At 41.4% G+C, this 27,940-nt stretch overlaps 1 protein-coding gene across 1 annotated transcript; it reads right to left on the bottom strand.

The window, feature by feature from the left end:
* Positions 1 to 18: 18 nt before the first annotated feature.
* On the bottom strand, positions 19 to 25,594 carry LOC108901829 (protein arginine N-methyltransferase 8-B). The gene is given in 11 exon segments (XM_018703479.2): positions 19 to 2,145; positions 2,550 to 2,671; positions 5,422 to 5,488; positions 5,490 to 5,573; positions 8,380 to 8,495; positions 9,838 to 9,925; positions 10,873 to 11,015; positions 11,928 to 11,991; positions 17,232 to 17,387; positions 20,262 to 20,507; positions 24,737 to 25,594. Coding segments are annotated over 11 exon segments (1,239 nt in total). The 5' UTR covers positions 24,806 to 25,594; the 3' UTR covers positions 19 to 2,061.
* Between the last annotated feature and the right edge of the window lie 2,346 nt (positions 25,595 to 27,940).

Below are 27,940 nucleotides of genomic sequence, written 5' to 3'. Positions count from 1 at the left end.
GAGCGTCATTCAGTGAAGTAAGTTTGGACATTGCTGTTTATTCAGTTTTTAAGTTGACATGACAATATGTGAAACAACATATTCAAAGTAAGTAATACATGTGGAATTAACATGCCAATTTATTAGAAGTTTTATGACTTATAAATCATATGGCATTCTAGGTTTGTGTTTTATTTTAGCAGCTTTCCTCAAACATGTTTCTGTGGACAGATGTGCTCTGTCAGTGCAATTATACAATTATTCTAAATGAGTATCATGACTTACCATGTATAATTGACTGTAAGCATTAATGACTCATAATATTGTATTGCTTTTTTTGTACCAGCCAGCACCCTGTAAAATACAGGATCAAAGAAATAGTCAAACTGTGTGCTCTCAGGAGGCAGCTCCCAGTTTGATACTGCAATTTTTGTTGATTGTTAATAGCATTAGTTGCATGCTTTATAAATGACCTGTTTTCTTTCATTGCTCTCAATTGTTCACACTACACTTTGGTTGCAGCCCTGAAAAGATTTATTAGGGGCTATGCACTGCATGAGAACAGAGGCTGGTTCTTGGCTGGACAAGACGATATCATAAAACAGTTACAATCTGGGAAAGATTTAAACTCTTCAAAAATCAGTGTATTTCATATAGTAATCCTTACTGGATATTTGAGGCTAATATCTCTGTTTTAAAAGTATTCAAAACTTTCTTAACAAAACTTTGCCCAGCTCCACATGTCTTGATTGAAGAATTCCCTTTAATAGGTACCTTGGCAATGACCTTTGTAAGAGCAAAGGTGAGATGGGAGATATTTTCCATCAGCTTCAATAAACTTGGAGACTGAGACACAGTCTGTAAACTCCAGTGCCACATCATGGAACTTGTGTATCTGACGCAGGAAACATGATTCTCAATCTCATTAGACATGAACAAAAATAGTTGTGCAGCAATACTGCAGGTTTCCAGTTTTCATCAGTCCTCCTCCTTTGTTATCTGAGATCAGAGTTAAAAAGCTTACAAGCAACCCTGGTCCAAGAGAACAACTTTCAGGTATAAGGAATTCATATTGTAGTTAGAGTGAGACTGCTTAACTTTAATTATGTCCAGATGTAGACTAAAGAAGCTTCATGGCTTGAGCCTGTGTTTTAATAATACCTAATCTCAAAACAATAAAAAGCAGAGTGGCTAGTGTCTATACATTAAACTAAAGAAAAACAGCTAAATGCATCAGTGCGGAAAAGAAGTAGGTACACTTCGGCACTTGGTCAAGGCATTTAGGACGGGGAGGGGATGTTATTGGCATGTCAACATCACAGCTCAAACTGACAACACAGGGCACATCTGGAGTCCAAGCAGTGCACCAGTGTGACCTCCGACACTTTCTATTACACACTCACAGAAAGCTACTAGCACATACTGACTATGCAAACACGTTACCTTTCACATTACACATACACAGTACGTACCTACGCAGGTTTGCCCTTGCTGTGATGTTCGATTGTTGTTAGTTTTCCAACACTGCTAAATTGATACAACTATAAATGAAACGGTTTCTCTGACAATCATTCCCTACAGTACATAGTATGACATAAAAACTACTCCTTAAATTTATTATCTAGTTATAACAGAATGTGGACGATACAGTAATTCATTAGGTGAGCTCTACTTTGTTTTAAAAATGTCAACTATCCCTCCATTAGGTCCAAGTTATTATGGAAAACAAATACTGAACAAAACACACAGGTACACCACTCCATCTCACACCACACATACATCAATAATCTATAACATTCATCAAGACTAGAAAATATTCCTGACCTCTAACTGTCAGTGTTACATTCAGAATTGTTTAACAGTCAGCATCAGTAACTTCCTGCCTTCATCACACACTGTGGTGACAATAGTGATATTGTCAGTGGGGGCACCTCTGCCCGGTCTTTGGCCTGGTTTTTCCTCTTATTCACTGCCCCTTTTACAACGCTCAATGTGTCGGTCCATGGTCATGGGAGTGTCTCTGTCTCCCTCTGGTGCTCAAGGGTTGCACTCGACAGGGCACTGAGGTCCCCTCAGCCGCACTTAACGCATCTTGTAGTCGTGAGATATGGCTGCTTCGCACAGCTGTCCTTTGAAATCCAGCTCGAAGGTAAAGTCCAAGTCGCGCTGTGGGTGAACAGAGAGAGAAAAGGAAGATGGGAGGTATGATTGAGCAAACATGAAGCCAGAAGTGAGAAAAAATGTAAGATGAGAAAGTGCAGTCTGGTTTTCCACTGTGACCTGCAAGCAGAACATGGTATTAAATAAGCACAGACTGTGTGAGTCAGTCCCTTCTCCACCCCAGAGAGGCAGGAGAGGACACTGACAAGGGCAAGAGTAGAGTCTGTTGTTGTTTGTTTGGAAGTCACTGCAGTGCTTGACCACTATCCAGCACTGAGGAGCAAACAATCTGCCGTGGGCAGGCAGCTCAGGAAATGAGTCATGTCTTTGCTTGCTTAGCTATATATAAAGATAAGAGCCCTAATGATTAAAGGCAGAACAATATGAACATTAGCTTGTGCAATACTCACAATGTTTTTCTCATTGGGCTTCATGGCAATGCTGCCTGTAATCTCCTCTCCTCTCCGCACTGTCAAGTAGTCCTCCAGGTAAAACACTGTCTGCTTCCAGTGGGTGTATGGAGCATCTGGAGCTGGAACAAACACACACACACACACACACACACACACACACACACACACACACACAAAGACAGACTTTTAAAATCAACACCAGCCATTTTAACCTACAGCAAAGCTGTACCAACTTTTGTAAAGTTGTAGGTAATAACTTTTTAGTTTAGACTCATAAATCATGCACTGTATTGATGCTTTAAGGGGTGACAGGCTGCCAGGTTGTGAAAAATCCTGTAAGGTGGTGTTTATTATGGGCTCCGGAGAATCTGGACCAAAATCTACTTGCAAACATCTTTTTAAAATTTACAACTTCAGATATGATGGATCATTATAACAATTCTCAATAATGACTTCACATTCATAAGTGCTGACTTATTAGAAAGTGAGAAACCCAGGAGCATTTATTTATGATTACCAACATTTTTAACTGCTTTATTACTAAATAGGAACATTTTTCCATAACCTGGCAACTCAAAAGTCATTCTTATTAATGGCCTATAACTGATTTATAATGAATTAGTGAGTGATTTATTAACCATTACAAAAGTTGCAATTTAAGCCCGTAAGGGTGCTTTATAGAAAAGTTGTACCAACAAAATTTTAAACTTTGGCAACACACCAACTAAATGTCTCTGAGGTAAAGCAACAGTAAACACATCAGCGATGCATTCATTCATTTCTCTGGCCAGTTAACCCTCTTTACTGCTGCCAAGGATCTGATGTATAGACAGGGCAGAAGTCAGAGAGACACCCTGGACAGATTGTCAGGGGGCCAACAGACAGAGACAGTTACGCCTATACAGTCTCCTGTCTACCTGACGGGAATGTCAGGTAGAGAATAAACACAAACTGTAGAGAGAACAGAGGCAGGGAATCAAGTCAGTGTCCTTGTTGTGAGGAGCAGGTTTCTCTTCAAGAGAGTTCAAGATGACAGCACTGAAGTAAAAGGCAGAAAATGCATGACTGCTTTCTTGACCTCTGTGCTGCTGCTTGAGTCAGTCTGCTTTCATCACCATTTCACTTTGTGTCTTTTGTGCTACTTTGTGTGTGTGTGTGTGTGTATGTGCGCACGCATGGAAACACATATGGGTAAAACCTGAAATCCAAGCCCCAAAACAAATGCGAGCATTCCCCAGTGCCCTGACCATCACTGATCGCTTGGCCGAGATTCAAAAGGTCAGCAGCACTTAAATCGAATTTCTGCCAGCTGTCCTGGACAGATTGGTAGCTCTGCCTTTACAGACAACCTCTTTGTGAGCCCACAGATAAAAGGCCCTGCCAATCAGCACGGCCGCTGCACGGGCCGGGCTCTTGGTTTACGGGCAAGTTAGCCGTGTTTCTTATGCTAATTCAGCAGATGAGATGGCATTTCTACTGACCAGCATGAATTATAATCTTTGACTACTGCCTGCCTTTTCCCCCTCGGCTGAGTCTGTGGGTGTCTGATATAAACTTCTTTCAAGACCGTATGGGGAATCAATCGCACACTTTTGCTCTTTGAGTCTAAGTTTAGATCTGTATCTTAAAGTTTTGGCAGACAAACAATCTGCAGGTCTGACACAGGAAAACTTGCTTGACAGACAAACTTCGAGAAAATCAATAGAGGGGAAGCAGGTAGGGCAGAAAAAGCTGAGGTTAGGAAATTATTTATTTGCACATTTCTTTATGAGGAAAAGAGACGGTAGAGGTGATGCCATATTTTTGAGAGTAAATGCTTTTCAATTGTTATGCACAATAATCAATAACAGAGGGCCACAACACCAATTACTAAAACCAACATTTGAGGTCTCATTTATTTGTTGAAAGATGTATTTCACTCACACGCCACTAGATGTCAGTCACACACAGATTTTGATGCATCAGCACCCAGGTTAGCCATGGGAAGTCACACAAGTCCTGGACTGTTTCAGCCATGTTGGTCAGCCTGATCTGAACCTGCCTCCGATATTCATGCCTTTAAAACCTCCTCTAGGACCATGTTAGCAAATTGTCTTTCATCTATGATTAGAGGTATTTCTAATCATCATGAGGGAAGATGGCAGAGTGAGTTCACCTCAAGCAGCCAGATGTCTTACCTGTCCTTTCTAAGAGAAGTAACCAGCTGACAAGGTTAGTAATTAGTATGAAAGCCACTCAGTTCCTCCTAGGCTGGGATGAAACACAATGAGCTTGAGAAATGGGTCGCTGTTTGAGCCTCGCGTTCCCATTTTACTTAAGCTAGATTAATACTGCAAGTGACTAGTGAAGCCGCCCTGGACCTGAGGGACTGGATTTCAAATCTCTACGAGTATCAGTTCCCACATAAAATGTTCATAATAATACCAACATTGCTGGACATAGAAGTTCAGTCACTGTCTCCTGTGTTCCCTCATTTTCCTCCCTTGCAGCACGTGTATAAAATGCTTGCAACCTATAGGAAACATATCCCACAAATCACTGCAGTGTGTTGGTGGGACACTCATGGACAATCTCTCTCTAAGTGAGGCTAAGGCAGTATATTAATGTGGAGCCAAAAGCACTGACAGCCTCGGTAAAATATCCACTCTGCTGTAATAGCAGTGGCCTTCAGCAAGATACAGAATCTGAGCTCTGGAGGGTGCTGTTTCATTGCTGAAGTTTTACTCATACCCCTCTGTGGAGGAATTTAAAACAAAAACCAGTGATTAAAATTATAGATTATCATAACCATCACTTCAGTAGCTGTGGTGCAGTTTTAATGCTTTATTACACATGCATGTAATGTGGGGTTAAGTGTGAGGCATCTCACCGGTGGAAAAACCAGTCTTTTTATGACACTTGGTAAACTCGATGTTGAAGTAGGTGACCAGTGCATGGAATGTAGTCATTCCTCTGGATCTGCAGGCAGAACGTTGAGGTAAATGAGAGGTCCTCAGTCTTCACTGTGTAGATGTCCACCTCCTGAAAGAGTAAAGAGACTGACTCTTCTCACATATCTGGACAGTGTAAGCTGTTAGTCATATTAACCTTTCCCTCTTTTACCCTTATTCATCTTCTCATTCTGGCGCTTGTTCTTATTTGCCACAAGCTAGTTGAAAAGATACCACTGTGTACAATACATAAAGGAGGCCAGACGAACAATATCAAGAAGTACAGTACACCTTCCACCTGGCAAAAAGATATAGTGTCACCATTAAACCGCACGGGGACTGTGCCAAGGTCCTAATAACCATCGAGAATGAGGGCAGTAAACCCTTCTATAGGTAGGACAAGGAGAGGGGGCCTGGGGTCATGCATGTGAGAGCTCTAACTGTTGCCAGACTCCAGGTGTTATTTGTGCATGGTGGTAGCAAGCCAAATCTCTGCATGTCCCCTGGTTCCAATCAGTTTAACAGGGTATCTGATATCTTCAATCTGATCTCATCACCCCTGCTAGGCCATGTTCAGAGAGGAACACGTCGCTCCACATCCCAGTTTCGCTGTTGTGTGAACGGCACTGTGCCAACGTATCATGTTAGCTTTGATTACTGAGTAGCAGAGGGGGAACAGCACAGCTCACCTGAAAATCCTACGCTGCAGGGTAAACATGTAGGCAGAGGTGTTATAATCTTGTTTCATGTACCATCGGTGCTAATAGATATTCACTGCTTTTGCTCGCTGGCTTTGGTGCCAGATGCCATATTTGCTGTGGAGGAATGAGCCTTATGTTTGCTGGCAGTAAAAACAACGCAATATTAATGTCAGATTCCCCCCTGCTGTCTTTAAAAAATAATCATTCCCATAAACACATTTACCAGGCATTTACTCTGGTCATGCAGTATAAACTTCTTAAAGTTGCATTTCAAAGTTTAAGACAGCAATGTAATGCACTGCAATGTGTACCATCTCGCAATTACACTAAAGGCAAAATAAAAATTTTAAGAGCACTATCATGCAGGTTGTTAATGTTAAATTAATTATTTTCTGCAGGATTATACTTGGTAATGATTCTCACTGAGTATTGTTACCAAAGTTTGAAGTAGCAGTTTAATAACATGAGGTCCTGTGTGTACTTCTCCTCGGCTATACAAGTTTAATGAGGTCATTCAGTAATCCATTTAAAGACAATAAAGCTTGTCAGCAGGGTAACATTGTTGTAAGGCTTTTTTCTTTTTCACAAGATCCAAAGACAAGCAGCATTCCCACCAGCTTCATAGAGATTTTGATTAAACTCTCATGACTGATATCTTTGCTGGGTTTTTATGTAATATCTCGCTGCATTTAAAATGAAAGGCGGACTGATATCAAAGAAAACAAAAACAGTCGACAATCAGCAGCACAGAGGCAGCAAAGAAGCCAAAGTCAAGGTATGGTGGTGAAGCAATATTCCCCCAGGACAGAGGTGAGGCAAGGCTGCGCTGTCTAATCAATGCCAGCGATAAGAGGGTCACTATGACGAGGAGCACAATCAAGAGGACCAGACGGGGCTGCTATTGACATGCATGGCACAGCAGCCGTGATCAGACTAATCCACACAGTGTGAGGCACAGACAGGGCAACAGCCACACATCAAGGTCGAACTCATAGCAGACGCAGCATGTCACACAATATATTTACCATTCAATCAGTGTCACTGAGCAGTTATAGATGATTTATGTGTGTGTGTGTTTACCACCGAAATCATGCTGACATCCCTGTTACAACCGAGACTATACACTGCACACTGTAATCACTCCTTATTGGTTACTGTTGGTATAGTTGTCCCCACAGCTGACAAGTGGAGGTGCTAATGGTGTGTTGTGCCATAAACACCTTGATAATCATAAGTAGTGATAATGTTCAGAAAACATCCCCATCATGAGGTCCATTTAGTAGCCATTCTGGAGCTTCCATGATCTTTGGCATCTCGATGCCCAGTTGTGATAGAACTTTAGAAGTTCAGATTTCCATTTTTTCTGAGCACTTTAAAGACTTACAGTCTATGTTGGCTAAAAAGCTAAGGTGATATGACTGAAAGCACCAGAAGCTTTAAATTGCTCATATTAAGAGATTGTTGTCTTTACTGCAACTGTTGTACCTCGGCTTTCAATCCAACATGGACTGAAAAAACAGAGATCTGATAAACTACAATTGACCTTTCACTAAACCCTCCACTGAACAACAATTGTCCAGTCATAGTTTAGCAACCATATGTAGGTACGGCAGGCATGAGGCTCAAGAAAGAACAGTACTCAGCATTTAAAGGATCTGGAGGGTGGTGTTTTTCAATGAATTTATTATAATGATCATTTGCTAGCAAGCTTGCTATAACTAAATATACTTTTGATCTGAGCCAGGATGATATATATCAGCCAGTATTGCAGATTTATTGGTATCACTGTATATGTGACAAAAACAAATTGCAATACAGAAATGCCAAACTGGGATTTGAGGTCCATTACAGAGTGTGTCCACCAGAGAAAACTGACAAGTTTATTTTAACACCGTAAAATGTCCCACTTAGAATGTATCAGACTGTAACTTCATCACAATTCTTCAAAAAAAAAAAAAAAAAAAAAAAACAATCAAAAGGATCTGTTCAGGATGTTATGATCATGTGTGGATTGATTTGTTTTATGTCATATGCAGTACTATTTTCTATGTCATAGGCAGGTTGATGAAATTTATAGCCCACTATTGTGTGACAAAATTGTCTCCTCTGCACTGCATTAGGTCTACAGCTGACATCTTGCAAGGCTTTTGTAATAAAAACAATTATCAGCCAAAATATGATTAATATTTTACTAACCTTGATCAAGCAGGAGTTGGTCACCACCTGTTTTGGGTCCACTACGTCCACCAGTGGCTCCTTCATTGCCACATTACGGATACAGGTCATGTCAAAGCCATATACGTTCTCCCACCCTGTTAAATACAGCATCATTGAATTATTTTGACATATTTTTGGCTGTTATTTGTAAATTGCAAACATATGAAATACTTTTTTTTCCTTCCCTTTTATTCAGTTTCTAGGGTGGGAAAATCCACAGGTGGTGTAAACAGCTGAGCTGCAGCTGTGAAACACAAGTCTGGACTTTACTCAAAGAGCTTCCCAGAACAGTTTGATTTATGACCCTAGACTTAGACATCCATGTCGTTTTGGAACAACCTTAATTTTGACAGATAAAAGTCACGCCGTATTGATTTATAGCGTGAGACTCCATGAATGCAGACTCCACTCTCATCTCGGATATCCTTGCTGCTTAGGCTAAATCATCCCATACATTATTCATTGAGCTCCTTAAGATAGTGTGTGAGCAAACATCTTTGTTGTGACCCAAAAGAAGAGAAGTACTTGAGTGCGTCGGAGAGCTGGTGATAATGAACAGGTCACAAATCCCTGGGGATTTTTGTAATGTACTGTATTTGCATCTCTTGCTGCCCACTTAACTAAGGCAGTGTGAAGCCCAGAGTAGCACTAATGACCACAGGATGCTCTTAGAATACTGAAGCATTTCAGAGGGACACTTCTGACTCAGTCTAAAGGTTGTCTTTGGCCATCTGCCTGGAGAAGAAGAAGTTTGTGGTCAATATGTGCACTTGTCTCACCACTCATTTTAGTCCGGTCATGTGTAAACTTCTGAAATACAGAATAATGGCTGACTAAATTGAAGTATCCAGACATGAAAGGGAAAGCTTGCGATGCAGTGAGACAATGTGATATAACTTCCTCCGGATATTATCTGGTGCACTGTGGTTGTATAATTTCCCAGATGTATGGGGGAGTGTGAGTAGGAGGCCTATGGGCTATTGTTCAGTTTGCCTGTTGTCATCTAGGTTGTGCACTGGCTTAACACTGACTTTGGTGCTGTTCTTATGCTTTGTGTCCAGCAGCAAAACATCGCCCACAGTCCTCCTGGCGGGGTTTAGAGTGGGATGATACAGAGATGGAGAGGCTTGTTGACTTATAATATCAATTATCGCCCCCAGTGTTGTGCCTGAGGAAAAGTTCAAAATCATTTGCAGAGCTGGAAAGGTTGCGTACTGTACGAGCGCACCCACATTTGTGTGAGTGCAATGCAGAGGTGTGGATGATGTTCAACATCCATGGCTCATTTATAATATAGAGACATAATCCTGGATGTAGCCACCCAAGAGCTACACAGTAGAGTACACCAGGCACAGTACAAGTAAGTGGCATTTCACCATCCAAGTTCAGGTAATCAACACACTCACCCCCATATACACACTCTCGCACTGAACTTACAGTGTATCTTAAAGTCTTTGTACTGCCTGTCCTCGATGGCCACCACATACAGAGAGGCACGGTCAGGAAACATTAATCCACCGGGTTTCTGTGTGACAAATGAGGCAAGGAAATAAATCAGCAATTAATCCTGAACACATAATAAAAGGTCTACATTACAGCATTGGTTACATTTCATTTCTCAACAAGTTTAAATCATTCAGATGTTATTGTTCACTCTGCATGCAGACTGGAATGGAGTAGGAGCACTGTTCATGATTTATGACTACAAGACAGTAACTAGTATTTTCCAATAACAAAAAGGTACAAACAGACGTATGAGGTAGTAGTAAATAATACAACAATCCTACTACATTGGAGATTTCTTATTATTGTAATAGGAAGTTTTTGGTATTTTTCAACCTGCCACTGTGGCTCCAAAGATCATGCTAACTTTGCACTAACAAGTAAATTTATGAATTAGTATTTTTAAAATACAATAAGACTTATTACATCATAGTAGTGAGACAGTATCACATATATCTCACAGTTATCATAATAATGAAAAAAAAATGCTTTTTTATTTTTTCAGCAAGTGGCAGTATTGAGCTTCCATATAAAACCAAAGCAAAGTACTATATGTCTGCAACAGAATTTTTGCCTTTATTATCTTGGATAATTTGACATTTTCTCACCTCTAAAATTATTCACATTCAACAAGGATTAAAAATATTTTGTAAGGACACAGTGCCTCTCTTCACAAGATGAAAAGGTTGGAAACCATTGTTTTAAAGAACTACTGCCGCTAATTGAATTTTGACTGTTATGAGGTTATCAGTTCAAATAGTCATTTATTTTCTATTGCGAGAAGTTTTAATCGATTCAGCCTAGATGCTGTTAAAAAGTCTTATGCTGGGGATTATTATGTTATTTGCTAAAAGTTACATTCATAGTTTATTTTGTCCCTTGAAGCTTACTGTAGACCCTGAAGTTATTATGGGAAACATTAACAAACAATACCATGTCATGCACTCACACAGACTCCATACATCATACCAGCCACTTGTCCCTGGCGAAGATGACAGTGTTGAGCATGGATTCATAGAAGAGACAGTAGCCCATCCACTCAGATATAATAATGTCGACCTTCTCAACAGGAAGCTCCACCTCTTCCACCTTGCCTTTGAAGATGGTAATCACTGAAACACAAATATATCTTTTAAACCTTAATCAACACTCTTGGCATGAAAAGTTTTTACAAACCAGTTAACACTAAAATTTAGGACCAATCAGGCTTAAAATGTATAAATGATCACATAGGAATAAGCCAACACAGTATGATAAAAACAAGACAAGTCTATGGTATCAATATTTAATAAATTACATAACCAAATCTTTTAGGACAGAGAGAGTTCAAACAGTATGAGCCACTGCAACAGCCCTACTGTTCTTATGGAAATGAGTCCAGCTGGGGCTCACAATGCAAGAGTGGATCTTTGCCCTGCCTGTGATTAGCTGACTTCAGCTTTGTTTGTTCTGCCCTGGCAAGAAGTTACTGAAGACTTTCCCTGGTGATACAGAAGTCTGTCAGAATGTCGTGTGAACCCTGTTACTCCAACTGGTGATTACTCTCTGCTTAGTCATTGTCCAAAACTCAAGAGTGAACATAGTGTTAACTCCTCTCTCAATTACTTGTACATACTTTATATTCATAGGTTTATAGATAGGACATTTGCTGACAGGGAGGTTTATGGAGTTATTATTTGGTGGATGCAGTCAGGAGCTTGGCTGTAAATTTGTTTTCAGAGTTGTAGAGGTGTTACGTTATGACATACACTTTGAAGTTTCATAAGTTGAAACCATGTTTATGCAAATGAATAAAAATGAGTCAGCCCAGTGCAGTATGGAATGACAAACACAGACTGTTATTCAGATTAACAATCATTCAGAATCCTGGTCAGTGAACACTCCTCCTCTATTTCTCCTCTGCCAGCCTCTGATCCTTCCTCTTCATGTCTATCACAGCCGTAACCTAGTTTGTTGCTCCCTTCACTGAGGATGAAGTGCAGTGTCATCAAAATGGAGCGATAAAGAACAGCTGCAGCTCTTACCGCTGTCGAGGTGGTTGGACTTGATGATCCTCTCTGAGTACTCTGATATACTGGAACATTCAATCTAGCAGAAAGAAAGAAGAACTAATTAACTGGCCATAAATGAAGGACTGTGATGCTATGGGAAGAATATTTGATGAAACATCTAATGCACTCATGGTGGCATGTTCTCAGTTTCCCTATGCACACATAACACTTGAAATGTTACTGCTGTACTGATGCTGTCTGGAAAGAGTACATCTCAGGTAACTGTTTCCATCGGTGGTGTGCCTGTTTGATGAACAGCAAAAACTGACCAGAAAAAAGAAAAAAGAAAATATATAACAAATCTGTCGCTCTGTGTAAAAGCAATAATAAACTCTTGGTGGTTTGGTTTGGATGTGGGGAGCTTGTCCAAGCATGTCTTGACAAAAAGGACATAAATTATCCCATCTGATAAACTGGCATCCCCTTAGCATGTGCAGGCAGCCTATTGCAACCCACAGTTAGTGGTCATGTGACACAGCATCAGTCTATTCAGCAAATGCCCCACAACATGTTTATATGAGTGAAAGTCCCTACTGGTCATTGTAATTATGACGGGAGCAATGGAGGACGTCAGGTGCCGACCAACAATCAACGTTGTGCCTTTCACCATGACACCAATCATAGAATAACCTTAGCAACATGTTTATTTGTCCCTTTTAGACCAAACCATGATCTTTTATTAAAGCTAACCAACTTGTTTTTGTCACTAAACAACCTGAACCTTTACCATAGCACTGTTACAGCACTTATTAGCTTATCATATTTTTCTTCATGTAAAATCTTAAACCAGAAAGTAACTAGATTGCTAAATTTTGAGTAAAAAATAGAATGCTTCCATTTCTAGTGCTATTTTTTTCCCCCGAGAAGCTTAGTGTGGCACTTTACAGGTGGTGGCATTCACTTTTTTCATGTTCATGTTGCTCCAACGATTTATCACAGTGTAGTCCAAATTCCCTCTGTGATTTGGAATAAGGTCCAAGTACAGAGTTAAGTCTTTATTTTTGAATCATTGCTCCTAGCTAGAATGTCTGTCCAACACTGCAGCCACCCATAAGGTGATCTCTGGGGTAGAAAATAAGGTCAGCTTTGTTTAGTATCTCTCTGTGGATGGCTTCCATTCCAGTCCAGAATAAAACACTGTAGGCTTGCACCTGTTTAGAAAAGCTGGACATGCATTTTAGCTGATGGTGAAACTCTTGTGTCTACCTAATTTCTTTAAACAAAGCAAGATGGCAAAATAGAAAACTGGGCAGCTGCCAGTTTTAAGAAAAAAAAATGGAGAATGTGAACTACAATAGGTAATCAGAGTTGAGTTTGCAAAGGCTTATTGTCAAGGGATTTTTCCTGTCTGCAGTGTTTGATAGCAGTAAGTAGGTTTTTATCACTTACAGTATGTTTGTGACTTGATGTTTGAGAGCCTGAAGGCAGCAGGTACTAGCAAGGGAGGGATTATCATCTGGCATCGTGCACTGAGGTTAATTTAGCATTGCGAGAAGTGTCCTGGAGTCAAGCTGAAAATAGTGGACGGTAAAAGATTATAAAGGGATGGAATTTACAAGGTGACCAGCCTCGGTGAGAGTCACTGATGCGCTGCCAGAGCATCTTACTTAAAGTAATTAAGGTGACGATTAATCACTGCTCAACTGCAACCGGCAATTTAGCCCCGATGGTACCTTCAACTTCTAGTTTCATTACTCTTTTGACATTTCATATTCTTTTAAATTATCTTTACCCCACTGCCTCTGTCCCATTTCTCTCTTCCCCAAATATCTGCATCTCTGTCACATTTTCATCCATGCCCTCTCTTTTATACCTTTTCTTTTCTGCCATCCTTTTTCCAAATACTAAGTTCCTTGCTTGACATATTTTGTACTTCCTGTTCTGCCCACCAATGCGCAGCTCATGCATGATTTATTCAAGTGCCAGCAATGTCAGAGTCATAATATAATAAAACCCCTTCATTCATCAGGATAAACTCTGGATACTAAAATAATTATTATAATCCAGCAGGAGGCATTTGTCAATACCAGACTTTTATAGCATCAGGAAGTTTGAGAGTATAGATTTTCACCTGAGCGTGCACACTCTGTTCCACCTACCCTGGGACTCTGTTTGTCAGAGGCGTGTGGACTTATTCATGCTGCAAAAGAAATCCATCTGGTCGTAATCAAGCAGATGACTCTTGTATGAACTCTAGGTGCTCTGGATCATAAAAAGGCAAAGCCAGGCTGGGACCCTTGTGGGGAGAGTGGGCTGAAAAATTGAAGCTGTGCCTCGGCCTCTCATGGAAGAATGAGGTCTATGGGGTCTTTTATTCGGGGGGCAGAAACTGATTAGGCATGCTTTACAGGCAACATGCCAACTGTGAGGTGGACAAAATAAATATCTTGGATATTCATTGTTTTTGTTGCAATGCAGTATAACATAAATACTGAAAAGAACTTCTGTTTTCTAGCTGACGTCTCTAGTTTTTTCCACTGTACATGCATACAAGATGCAGGAACTTCACATTAGCACTTCCTCCCTGGAGCAGCCCTATTCTCTGCTGCCTATTAGTAGAAGACTGGTCAGGAGGCTCCTGGTGGTGCCCACAGCTCTCTGACACAACACTGATGCATCTGCCCATTAAAATTCAGGCTAAAAAAACAGCAATAACTAATGTTGCACCAGGTGTAATAAGGCATGTGCACTTGCAGGCGTACATGTACATGCATGTGTGTATTGCTGTCCTGTTAGTGTGTGATAATAGGGCTGCCAGCGCCGACCCTCTAATTGGCAATGATTCCTCATCTCTTGCTGAATCTCTGTGAGAAGAGACAGCCATTAGCCATGTGTCCATCAGAGTCACGCTTCAGTGGGAGCAGTGAAGCCTCTAGGCGTGTTTAGAGTCAACACCCCCTCACACTGTGCCTCTTGCACCTCTCACTAGTGTCAGGAGGAGTCACTGTCACTGTACTCATCCCTGTGGGCTCCCACTGGTCCCTCTCTCTGGAGACACAGCAAGTAGAAATTTCTAACTTTGCCCAGGTGTTATGGAACTTCTCCCTCGTCTGAGCTGTTAACCGATGAGTGTGTTGGAAATGGGTAAAGTAAGACAAGAGCAAATGTTGTAAATACTAATACATGTTATTTTTTAGCTCTATTCATTTAGCCAATATCGAATTCAGTTTAGTTTCAGGTTAGGTTCTGTAGAGTTTGGAATTTAAAGGTACCTTGAGCACATGCAGTAGAATCAGAGCAATGCGTATATCTCCTTGTAGTGCTTCTGTTCATGTGAACATTGTGAACTCAATCTGGCAAATTTACGATTGCCAGATATTTTTAATGGAAGTAGGTACTTGTCTCAGACGTGGTAATGCCCTCTGCCACTCACTGAACACAGACAGACACAGACACATGAGGGCACGTCCACTGAGAAATGGTTACTTTCTTCAAGGGAGAGGAGTTCCGGTTTTCCCAAAGAGGTCTTGAAAGTTAAAAAACCTAATGAAGGGTTGCTACATAGACAACTTAATACACTAACAACTCAGTTACTTAGGTTACTTTTGTCTTTTAGGTCTTAAGTATAATGCAGAGAGCAGTATCCGAACTACAAGACCTTTTAACACTCATGAATGAAATGCTGAATGAATCAGATCCTATCACTGTGCACTGCAAACAGCCTGAGCCTGCCCAATACATATCAAACCACCTGTAAAAGCTTTAGTCCACAATGATTTTCACCTCTTGGTTTCCCCAGGTTGGTGCGCCTTTGAGTTGTTTTGACTGTTCAGACCCTAATATAGCTGCTTGTCTTGCAGGTCTAGTTTACATCGGCTCTCTACAATTTCAAGCTGGGCAGGTACTATATAATCAGTGTGTGTGCTTTTGGACTGAAGTGTCTGTCCATGGTGCTTCAACTATATGGACTTGGTGGTGTTCATCTAAAATCCCAGATCCTGAAGTAATGTTTGTAACCAATAACTCTTTGCTCGGAGTAAGTGATGTTAATGTACACTCCTGCTACAAATAATATTAGCCTTAGCAATGTGTTGCATGTACTGCAGATTGTTTGAAAGCAGATAAGTCTTATGTTATATTCTAGTTTAGCGTAGACATTTACATCCACACTGTTGGACTTTAACAATGTTCAGTTACATAATCACAGAGAAAATATTCAAGCATAATGAACAAACAAGCAACACAAAAAATTAAGAAATCATTTTGCATTTGTAAGGCTTTACATCTATTTTATCATTAGTTCTACAGCATTAAATATGAGTGAATTTTTATGTTAATCATTTACTGATGGAATATAAATGTGGGATATTAAATATAGGCTTAGTGTATCAGCGTGTGTAGCTCAGACATATGAAATTTAACACCAGAAAGTCTTTTATGGGTCCAGAATTTAAGTTATCACTTTTCTTTTGTCTTTAATGAGGTCCACATGATAGAGTGATGTTCATGTTGGCCCAGAGCCCAGTCCTTCCACCTCACAGGCCCAGCTTTCACATGGTGCTTTATAAGCCTTATGATAAAGGTGTGGGGGCTTTGGTGCAGAGCTAAAACTGAGAGGATCTAAGTCAAAAGTGAACTAAATCCCTGAAATCTTAGGCCCGTTTATGCTGCCAAAACCCTGCCAGATGGACAGCAATAACATAAATGTGAGGTAAGGCACAAACTGAAGTGATATTTCACTTTAAAATACAAAAACAGGATGATAGAGACAGCCAGGGAGAGAGAGACGCTGCAGAAGAGGGAAGGCAAACAAACACAAGACACGAGGCAAAGTCACACACACACACACACACACACACACACACATAAACACATAAACACATAATGTCAACCAGTAGTTCAGAACAAGTCTCTTGGCAATTCCAAGTTAATCATTCCTCCCCTGAAGCAAATATACGCTGTCTGGAGCCACCGTACAAAAATAAGTTCCACGTGGTTATCCCAGGCTAGTGGTGTGTATCCTGCATGTATTCTCAGATATGCCCTGACTAGCAATTACCTCTGCTCCAGTACACGATAACAGTGAGAGCTCTCCAATCACCACGGCTCAGCCTGTCAACCTGCCTGAGAGGCCACGCACTTTTATCACCTGCCTGTCAGACGAGATATTCCTCGAAGATTACAGCGAGTCTGACGAAAATGGTTAACATGTATGTACAGATACACAGGAAAGCCAGTCATGCACGTAGAGTACATGCTTGTCAGGCCGGTCTCTGCAGTGATTAGGCCTTGATGGTTCAGCATGATAACGCTCCACTGAAAGGAATCACATCTTACCCCATACACGTGCTTTGCCCCAGCCTTGGCTGCGAACATGGACAGAATCCCAGTCCCACTTCCGACATCCAGCACGATTTTGTCCTTGAAGACGTGCTTGTTGTGGTACATGGAGTTCCTGTAGGTGAGCGTCCTCACTTCGTCCTTCAGCATCTCCTGGTTTAGCATACGACAAATTATATCAGGAGGGTGTTGACAAGGCTAACCCCTGAGGAGAGTAACAATTTGTTTTGTTGAATTAAAAACACTGGGTGGACATTGGGAGCCTGGATTTGCTGTGTTATCTCCAGTGGAGCAGCAACAAATAACACACAGGCTTCACCTAATCTTGCTCTATTCCACCACAGACGTATGGTTCTACATTCAAATTCATAGTTGCTGTTTCTGAATAAGCCCCATGAGCCTGCAGGATCAGCCTGTCTGCATCTTTTTCTCTGTCTCTGTCTCTCTCACCATGTGAGTGTGAAGAATGTTCAGAAATGACAAAAATACATCTGACCTACATTCCAAAAATATAAAAAATTCATATCACAGGTCATACCCAGAACGTGTTCTTTTTACACAGCCTCTAATACCTTCTGTCTCCTCTTTAGAATGCAGCTGAACTCTGAGGTAGGACATTAGACAGATAAAAATATCATCTTGAATGGTGGAAACATGAGACACATAAAGAAAGATTGATTATTTAATGTGTTAAATTAGGGCTAGGCGGTAAAACGATGACGATTTATATCGCGATGTAACTTTTCCTCGATAGACGTTTAACACATGGTCGATAACAACAGAACTCGTCCAAACTGTGTTTTCACAGACAGTACTAAAAGCCAATCATAATGAGAATAGTGCCGCGCCGAACCAATCATGTGGCTGGAACAGAGTTCAAAGGTCATGTTAGGTTGACACACACAGCACAGAGTGCAGGAGTAAACATACGCGCCAATGTTTTGGATACTGCAGCCGTGCGCACCTGTACGTCAGGAGAAGGAGCGAGATAAAATGACGAAAATGACGACAGGAAGTGTTAACGAAAACTCGAGCGACAGCGTTACTGAAGAAGACGCCCCAACGGACACAGCCCCGAATGACAGAGGACTGACAGGTACAGAGAGCCGGTAGCGACAGACACAGCTGATAAAAACTGTGGGATTTGCGATTTGTGCCAGCAAAAAATACAAAATACAAATACAAATCTGGCTTAGCTAGTTCATTCTACCATTTGCTCTCTTTGTCTATTCTCTCTCTCTTCTCCCTTTTGGCTCAACCAAGTATTTAGCAAATTTATATTAATGCAGCAGTCATGCAATAACTGTCCCGCGGCGGGCCGCCGCTATAAAATGTATACAGTGGAGACATAGCAGACATAAAGTTGACGTCTTGGTCATAGCTCAGTTCTCTCAGCCTGTTTTTAACTCATCATATCACCGTCCGTCCGGTGTCCGTTCTCGCGACTAGCATACAGCTCTCACCTGACACCGGAGCGGAGAGAAGACTCTCACTGCTTGCCTCACGATGTCGCTCTGCCCTCCGTTTTCATCTATCAGTATCTAAATCCACAGGCAGTTTTGTGGTTTGGTCATTTTAGACCAACCAGATCTGGTTGTAAAGTTTACAGCCTGTTGCTCTGTTGCTCTTGCGGTGCTCTGTGTGTGAACTGTGAGACAGCTAAAAAAAAAAAAAAAAAAAAAGAAAAGAAAAAAGTGTAAAAACTCGTCCACTGACTGTGAGTTGAATCAGGGTCCTCCCAACTGATGCATCAAATAGTTGACATTTAAGGGGCAGCCCTAAATATAACCTTATGGTATCTTCACATCTCACTCAGGAGTAAAAAGGAACCTCTTAGTTCGTTCATATAACAATATGATTTTTTTCAGAAGTTATGAACAAGCATGTCTTAATCAAAATTGCACCAGTCCCCCTCCATCAAGCCCAGAGTCTGTGTAGAGCTTATGCGTGGTATCATCGGCCCTGAGCTGAGCCTCCCAGGCAGAAATTTCTCTCAGACGGGGTTCAGATCTCATGTTCTTTGATGGGATTGGCTGACCGAAACCCCAACCATGGCCCTAACCATCTGTGATATGAAGTTTTTGGTTGTTAGAGGTTGCTGGGGCAGCACAGATCAAGAGGATGAGCTTAAAGTGACACATAATCATCATTAAAGTACCTTACCAAAACATGGCAGGGGAGTCTTAAACAACTGTGTCTAAAAAGGGAAAAACAAGCAAAATTAAAAAAAAAACTGACATCAACATAAAAATAAGGTACCTATTAGATGTAAAGCTCTGCAGATTTGAGTTATATTGCCTGATTTTGTTTTGTTTTTAAACCAAATTAAAAATGGAATTTAAAAAAAAGAAAATAACTTTTATACAACTTTTACAATTTTGGACTTTTGTAATTTAGCTGTCACTGTCCACAGAGCTCATAGCATCGATCTGCAGTCACAGTGACTCTGCTACACGTAGATTAAGAAGCCACACCAGTGATCAAACAGGAGGTCTGAGGTTATCTGTGTTATTGAGAAGAGAAAAGGCAAACATAACTGTCCATGTAAATGTCAATTAGATCTTGCAGGGATATTTCCTAGTTCAGTTTTAATCTCTTGCATCTCCAAACACAGTTTTGCAATGCAGTGCACGATTAACACAAACACAACTTGTGCAATGTGAAAAACAAGATGTTTGCATAATGACAAATTTAATACACCTCTGCAGTAAAAGCCTGGTTGTATTTGTTATAGAAGAGTTCTATTCATGAGTTGATGCAGTTGCAATAATTATGGTTTTATGTGGAGCTGTGTTTACCATTGAATGAGTGTGTTGAGGAAGATGCATATTCTACAGGGTCAAGTATCAACTGCAGGTGCTGCAAGAGCCCATGTTTGTTCCTGGAGCTTTTATATGTGGCAGAAAAAAAGAAGAAGTGCAAACTGGATTTTTAGTGAGACTCCTTATTTCCTGAGAGTATTGGGTGAAAAACCAGTTATCATGCATGATTTACATCAGTGTGACAGGACATACAGTACAGGTGTACCTCATGGATACCAAAGTGGGCGTAAGAGTCGAAGTAGTAGTCTCGTGAGGTCATCTCCTCTGGATTAAGGAACTTGGCCATTTTTCCCCGTCCCGGACAGCTGGGTAGGCTGGCGGCATGGGGTGTGTGTGGCGGGAGAGGAGGCCGCGGGGCATGCTGGATGGAAGGCACCGGCTTGGGCAACGAGGTGGGCTGTGCCGACTGGGACGGAATTATGCGGATTGGCTGTGGCTGCAACTGTGGCTGCTGCAGAGGGAGACATAAAGATGAAACACACTTCATCAAGGCTGATGACTCTGGACTTGTGTCAGTCCAACTCCTTTTGGAGCAGGAAACGAAACAAGGATGTGACAGGAACTCAGAATATGGTTTGCTTTCAGGGACAGTAATTGGCTCAGACTCATCACCCATTCCCTTAATATTTTCATCTGCTCTCATGCCTCTCAGCTCATCGGTCAGTTCGCTGTTCCGTGCTGGTGAGTCCACAGAGCCCACTGAGTCTGGAGGATACTCTGATCACTGACATGAAGTCAGTCTGTCTGTCAGCAGAAGGCAGAAGGCTCTGCTCTGCACAGAAGGTACACCCATAATGCCCTGATTATCACCTCTAAGGCCTGCTGGGAAGGTTTAGCCACAGTGTTGAGTGTGTGTGTTGGTGTGTGAGTTTGACAGAGAGAGAGAGAGAGAGCGAGATGGAGAAACGGACTCCCAGCATCTCAGTATTGAGCCAGGGAACCATGCTGGTGTTTATTCTCATTCCAACTTCCAGGCGTCTAAAAATAAATGATAAATAATTGGCAAAGTGGACAGAAATAGGTGTTTTGGACAGCTAACGGGGATATTTCAGTATTACAGTATGTTTAATATTTTATCTGAAGAAGACACTTTTTGGCTTATGCAATGTCTTTTCTTAGGCACTTTTTCTATCATTTTAGGAACAAAATATTTTCTACTATTGTAATAGTAAGCCCAAGGCATTATCACTTTTGTTTTTATAAGTGACTTATCATTTATCCATCATTTTAATCTAATAGGATTGACATGTAACAGAGTCAATAAGATGAAGCTCATTAATAGATGAAGTCATACTGCTGTGATCTACAGTGACAGCACTGTGTGGCACATAGATCTAGTGGACTTAAAGTCAGATTTCTGTCAGTGGCATTGATTTTTTTTTTCTTGTTTGTACAAGTCGATTCCTCTTCTGTTCTTGCTCCTTTTCCTCCCACTGTATCTATCCCTTTAAAATGATCTTCATACAGTATTTACTTTCGTCTTCTATTTTCCCACTAGGCTTAAACAGCATGGACCAGGACATAGTGACCAAGAAAATTATGTGTGAAAACTCCTATTCATAACATGGTACGTCCAAGCAGAAGCTGACCTGGGTCAGTTAGATTTAAGGTGTTCACTAAGTACGGAGAGTAGCCATCAAGCTGTGTTTGGCTCTAGAGATGGTTGAGTCTCTCTGTTGGTCCACCACTTTGGACCAGACTTGATGGATAGAAATGCGATGCAGACATTCAGGATCTTTGATGCATTATAGTCATATTGGTAATCCCCTGACTTTTCATCTGGCACTATCATCAGGTCAAAATATAAATTTGTCACTTCTTTGGGTTATGACCAAAAACCTACAAAACTACAGACATCAGCCTCAGATGCTCTTTGTGTTTTGTGGTAATTAGTGAAATTAAAATGGTGAACATAGTAAACATTCAGCTGCTAAACATCAGCATGTTGGCATTCTCACTGTGAGCAGTGTTAGCATGCTGACATTAGCATTTATTTTAAAACACCACCGTGAGCACAGAGCTGCTAGTTGTACATGCCAGATGCTATTAATTCCTGCTTTGACATCCAAATGTGAATAACTGAATAATGAATAGAATTGTGCAAAATGTGAACCTAAAATTGCTTTAAACATTCTACATTAAAATACCATAGCAAAGTAACCACAGTATCTGAGTGCTGCTTCTCAATGGTTTTAGTGGATTTGAAGTTGACTGGTATGAATAACATAAGAGCATAAAAACTGTCTTTGAAATATACACATATATATAAATGTTGAATAACATGAGCTCTTGAGCAACTAGCTGCTGGGGAGGACATTAATGTCTCTGCTTGGTAAAGTTCAGGGTGCTTTGATTGTCTGTTATATAAAAGATCACATACTCAATGAAGATTTGACTTTTAATTTAAAGGCAACTGAACTTCTCCTCATCCTTTAAGCAGTGGTGTTGATCTGCAGTATTAACCTGCTATTTCTGTTATAGATATTCTCACAACAATCATCAGGGTCATCAAGGTAACTTTAATGTAACTGCCTGAGTATGTGTTTTAATTGATGCATTTAATCATGTTTCTATTTAGCAGCTGATCTCAAGTTACACTACGGTCAGTTCTGAGATGCGTACACTCCTGGGTGTAAAGGCTGCAGATTAAATCTTGGCATCCTCTAAAATAAAATTTACAACAGCGAGCAGCAAAAAAAATCTGCATTTGATAAACAGCTGGGCATATGCCAACACTCAGAGTCAATAATTACCGGACAGGGCCACAGAAGAGGTGATTAAGGATGCCAAGTTTAATACAGAGTCAGAAGTTGCAGTGCAGAAAAGCAGCATCACCATAGGGCGTCATTGAGGGACAGATTAAAGTAGACTTGGGGTGCAGTATGGTCAGAGGAGAGCAGCTGCAGCAAGTGTAACTGAGATGCCCTGACACAGGGAAAGAGCGGGCAGCACATGTCCTTGCCGCTGACCCTCAAGACAGATAAACACATCTGAGGTTCTATTTCAGACTGGATCCTCATGTCTGCACTGAGGTGAGCCTTGTTATTTAAGAAGGGCATTCACTTGGTACTTATGTTTCTTATGTATGAGGGGACACAGCCACTTTGTACCTGTCTGACTGGGGAAGTTGACCCCTGTTTGTTGCTCATTAGGGCACTGGCGATGTCAGTCTTTTGATTGATGGGTAAACTCTAAGTCAACGCTAAAGGAAGTTTAGTGTTTTCCTGCACATCCTTAGAGATCATATGCAATACTTGTGATAGCCTAATGTAGGGAGGGGCTTTTTACTTTAGTACAGTCAAAGCAAATCATCATCCTAATTTTTCATTTCATGGAAAAACTTCCTCAGGAAGTTAGGAAAGAGAATCACTTTGGTCCTCTGCCATTACACCACTCAGGCGCTTACGATAACCCAAATACTCCAAAACAGCAGAGAGCAGCAGTGGATGGGACAGCTCCATCCATCCGGCCAGTTTCCTCTTATTGTAATGTATCAGGTGCCTCCTGCCCTCAGAGGTAAGAGTACTGATAAAATTCTGAGAGAGTGAGGAGGGCTTCTCCTGTGATCAAGCTTGCTTTGAGGCAACTTTTTGTGATGAATAATGTATAATGAAGCAACACGAGGCTGTCCACAACTTCACAGGGAATTTGAATCTTACTTTGAAACAAATCAGCCTCACCCACTCCAGTATCCAACCACATGGTGACAGGACTCAATAAAACACAGGGATCATGTTGTGCTGTGCTGAATTTATAGCACTAGAGGGGGGGGAAAAGTCAGTGGAGGTGAATTCTTCACTGAAATGTGTCAGAATAATGTGCAAGCGGGAGAGGGGGGGGGGGGGGGGATTTAAGGTTTTTGGAGAGCTTGTGAAGGGTGGACTTAAAATAGCATCTGCATCCTGAGGGATCCCCACTTAGAGACTCCCCTGGGCCCAATTGGGAAGCGAGTGACAACATCACGTATTTTTTCCTCACCCTACTTTCTGCAAAATTGCTATTCATCATCAAGTCCCTGCGATTTCCCATTTCGTCTGCAAGGTGCTGCAGTACCTTGGACAGCGCAAGTCATTGCGATCTCAGCGCACGCAGCATGAAACAGCTGCAGCAATCCATTCCGTTCACACATATATTTCTCACAGTATATTCCTTATTAAAACTGCCGCAAATACAACTAGATATAAGACATGGTCTGATGGATCCGGACGGGAGGGACTACAGATACTTTTTCGTTGCATCCTGTTACTGTCCTGTCTGCTAGTGAAAATTAAAGTGAAATCATTACTCTTCCTCACACTCAAAGCCCTGCACAGCGTCCAAACCACCGGAGCAGTACGGTTAAAACAAAATGAGACCAGTGAGACTGTGCATGAAAATTTCCAAGTGGACTCGATGTTGGAAATATTCGCGCCTGCTCTGCACAAAATGCCTGTTTTGTCAGGGGGGGGGGCCGCAAACATCCTCGCAGAGAGACAGCGAGAGAGAGAGAGAGACTATTACTCAGATTGCTGTCTCACTGTCCGGACAGTCAGCAGCATCCTGCATTTTGTCCGAGATGCAACTTCTACAAAAGGTAGGACACATGCTGCAGGGCGCGTTTATGATTCTAGCAGGAGTCCAAAAAAATCTGGGCTCTCTCGTTTTAGTTTAGAAAATCAAAGGTGCCTGTCAAACACTTACCTCACTGCTCTCAGACTCCGCCATTTTTCTCCTGAGGAGCATGCAGCGGGATGAGTGCTTAATTCCCATAAGAGCCGGCAAAAAAAAAATGTGCTTACACTTGATAGAAGTACAGAAAAAACAGTGCGCGCCCCCCGATGCTCAGGCTCTTTTGTTCTTTATCGTAAAACAATTCTCATTCACACCCCAAACTGCAGTGTTCTTTGGAAATTCTGAGACTATGAAAAGACACAAAACTACATGAGGTCCCAAAAGCATCGCAGCCACTGTTGCTGTAAAGTGTAGTGGATTCCATGGTGCAAAAGTTTGCAGTTCACCGGTTCCTGGAGAGCAGGAGAGGAAACGGCATAATTAACATCAGCTGAGATGAAACAAATGATATAAATGAAACGTCCTATCCCATGTCCCGGTAAGCGCAGATAGGAATCTCAGAAGATTGCGGCACTAAAAGCAGGCAGATTGTCATGAAAACACTGTTATAGCTCCAGTTTGATTGATTCCTCTACCGCAACATTGTTTCTAAAAATAGTATCGCAGCCGCTGCTGCCTCACAGAGTGGAAAGACTTGCTGCTGAGTACATGCACAGAAATCTGATGACTCTTAAAACGTGCCCACGAATTTCTTATTAGCACATGCCACCGTTAATGCCCCCCTCCTCCTCCTCCTCCCGCTCATTATCCTTAATGTCACTCCTCTGGAATCGAGCTCTTTGCTCCATTTATTCGCTCTCCATCTCCACAAAGTGCTGAACGCCGCCTGTCCAGAGAAAGTTGGAGTTGGTTCACTCTCTTGCTGAAAAGCGAGGACGCTCTGTGCTCAGGTTGCACACATTAGGAGTGGAGCACGCACACGAGTGTGTGTGCAAGGGAGTGACCACTCCTGTCTCACTGGCCGGAGGAGCAATGTCAGAGCTGGCTGCTGTTTGGACGCCAATTATAAAGGCTACCTCTCACCTGCTCCATTCACTCCAGGGATGAAGTAGAACATCCTCAGCACACACATGACACAGCCTTTGCTTTGATACCTCTTTCTTCTCCCAGCCCTAAGACATCCACACTGTACCTCTCTAATGAAAATATCTCTTTGCAGTCCACTGTAAAATGCTGCCATGGTGTTATTCAGTTTTTTTTTTTTTTTTGGCAATTTAATCTTTAGTTTGACCTTTACTTAATCAGGAGGGTCTCTCGAGGACTCTTGTTATAATAATTATAACACTGATTCTGCTCTCACTGTAGTGGTTTTGATTTTGTAAATTACTGCAGAATGCCATTGCTGTCAGAACCGTTTCATAACTAAGCGCGTGCTACTGTATCTTGTCTCTGAAGTCTTCTGCTTTTGCACTGGAGTCTATTTTGAGGAGAGGCCATCCCTCTCTACCACCCACACCACTCACCACTTGTTACATTATTCATCAGAAAGGGTGGGCAGACGCTCGTCAGGCCCCAGGCAGGCACTAGGATAGAAACCTGCACTGATGCTCTTTTTGTTGCCCACACCTTGTGCCATCACCTGTTACATGCATACGTGTAATGCATGAAAAATGTATGCGTGCATTATGTACAGATTTATGTACTCAGTGATACTGAATGAGTAAAAATAACGGTCACGCAGGAGAGCATGCAGATTGCACGCAAGCAAAGAGAACTAAGGACAGAGACATACTTGCTTTTTAACCATGCGTTCGTATAGACAACCAGCTGTGTTGTGAACATATTGCTCACATACATATAATACACGTATAACTAGAAGATAGAGGGCACACCAGAGGGATCAGACCACATATAAGTGCCAGATTTGCATGATGCGAATGTCAAAACTTGAGGAGGTTGCTATTTTGTTAATTCTGAGATTACGGCAGAAAAAGCAACAACAGAAAATCAAGCACATGCTGACACTGGTAAATGTTTGTCTCTTGGTCTATTAGCTTGTCTTCAAAACTTTTTGCAATTGCTCCACTCTGCTCCTAGTGTTCATGTGCATACTGCATTGTATGGATGAATAGCATTAATCTCTGAGGACACGCACAACTTATGCTCCAAACAGACGCAGGATATGTGAGACAGCCATCATGTGAACACATAGTTAAAAGCAAGTATATCTCCAGCTTAAAACTCTGCAGCCATGCTATGAAGCTGTACCATCAGAACTATATGCCAACTTTAGTACGCTAGCATATAACAGTGTAAATGTTTGCATGTTAATGTTCAGCCCTAAAGTTATTAAGATTCATCATCTAGGGACCATGAATGTCTACATAAAAAATTCAAAACATCTATCTAAAAGTTGTTGAGATATTTCAGTCTGGACCAAACTGGTGAACCCACAGACTGACATTGCCAAGCCCAGAGTCATGACTGCTAGCATGGCCAAAAACACCTGACTAGCCCCACAAATTCTGGGTCTTGCCAAAACACAAGGATCAATATTTCACCACACAGACAATTGATCATGCAGTCAAGCAGATTACCGCTAAGATGTTCTTTGATCTCAGTCTAATTACTCTCCTATAATGTGTTGTATCATTTCTGATGACGGCAGTTGACGACTTGGCTTTCTCACTGGGACATTGCTCCTCTTCAGTCTTCACTTTGAGAGGAACAAAATCTGAGATGCACTGAAATCACTTCAATTATCTCATTTTGCCTCCCTCTGATGTGCTCGTCGTGGTCTTTTATCATCGCAAGGGCTGATTGCCGCTGAAAATTCCATGTCACTTTTTCTTTCTGATAAAAGAGTAATGCTAAGATCAATGGTAATAATCCATTGTCCAGAGTTACAATAATTGCGTAGTGAGGGGATGTGTTTTGACTTTCTGTGTGTGCATAAGGAGCTAGTCATTATCGTTGAGAGGGCACTACAGCCTTGTGAGGCTTAATTAGGCAATTCTGCTTCGTTCATTTGAACATGAACTTTGTGAATTGTAGTTACACACTTACAAACACACAGACGAGGTAAGAGAAGCAGCAAAAGGCTCGGACTTCATTAACTTAAATGCACAGTGAGAGCTACAGGAACAACTGTCAGATGGTGTTTAATCATATGCTTAAGAGTTTAGGATTCAGTTCAGGCAGCTGTAAAAAGATCAACACACTTGTATTTGCTGCGTAACTTATTCATTCAGTTCACAAGCCAGATTTAATAAATATTCAAACTGTATTCCATTTGCCCATTCACCCTCTCTCCTGTGCTCTCGTTTGATTTGG

The sequence above is a fragment of the Lates calcarifer genome, linkage group LG10 (genome assembly GCF_001640805.2).
Source record: "Lates calcarifer isolate ASB-BC8 linkage group LG10, TLL_Latcal_v3, whole genome shotgun sequence".
Lineage (NCBI taxonomy): Eukaryota > Metazoa > Chordata > Actinopteri > Centropomidae > Lates > Lates calcarifer.
Note: the sequence above shows the minus strand (reverse complement) of the source record. Positions and strands in the feature narration are given on the sequence as shown.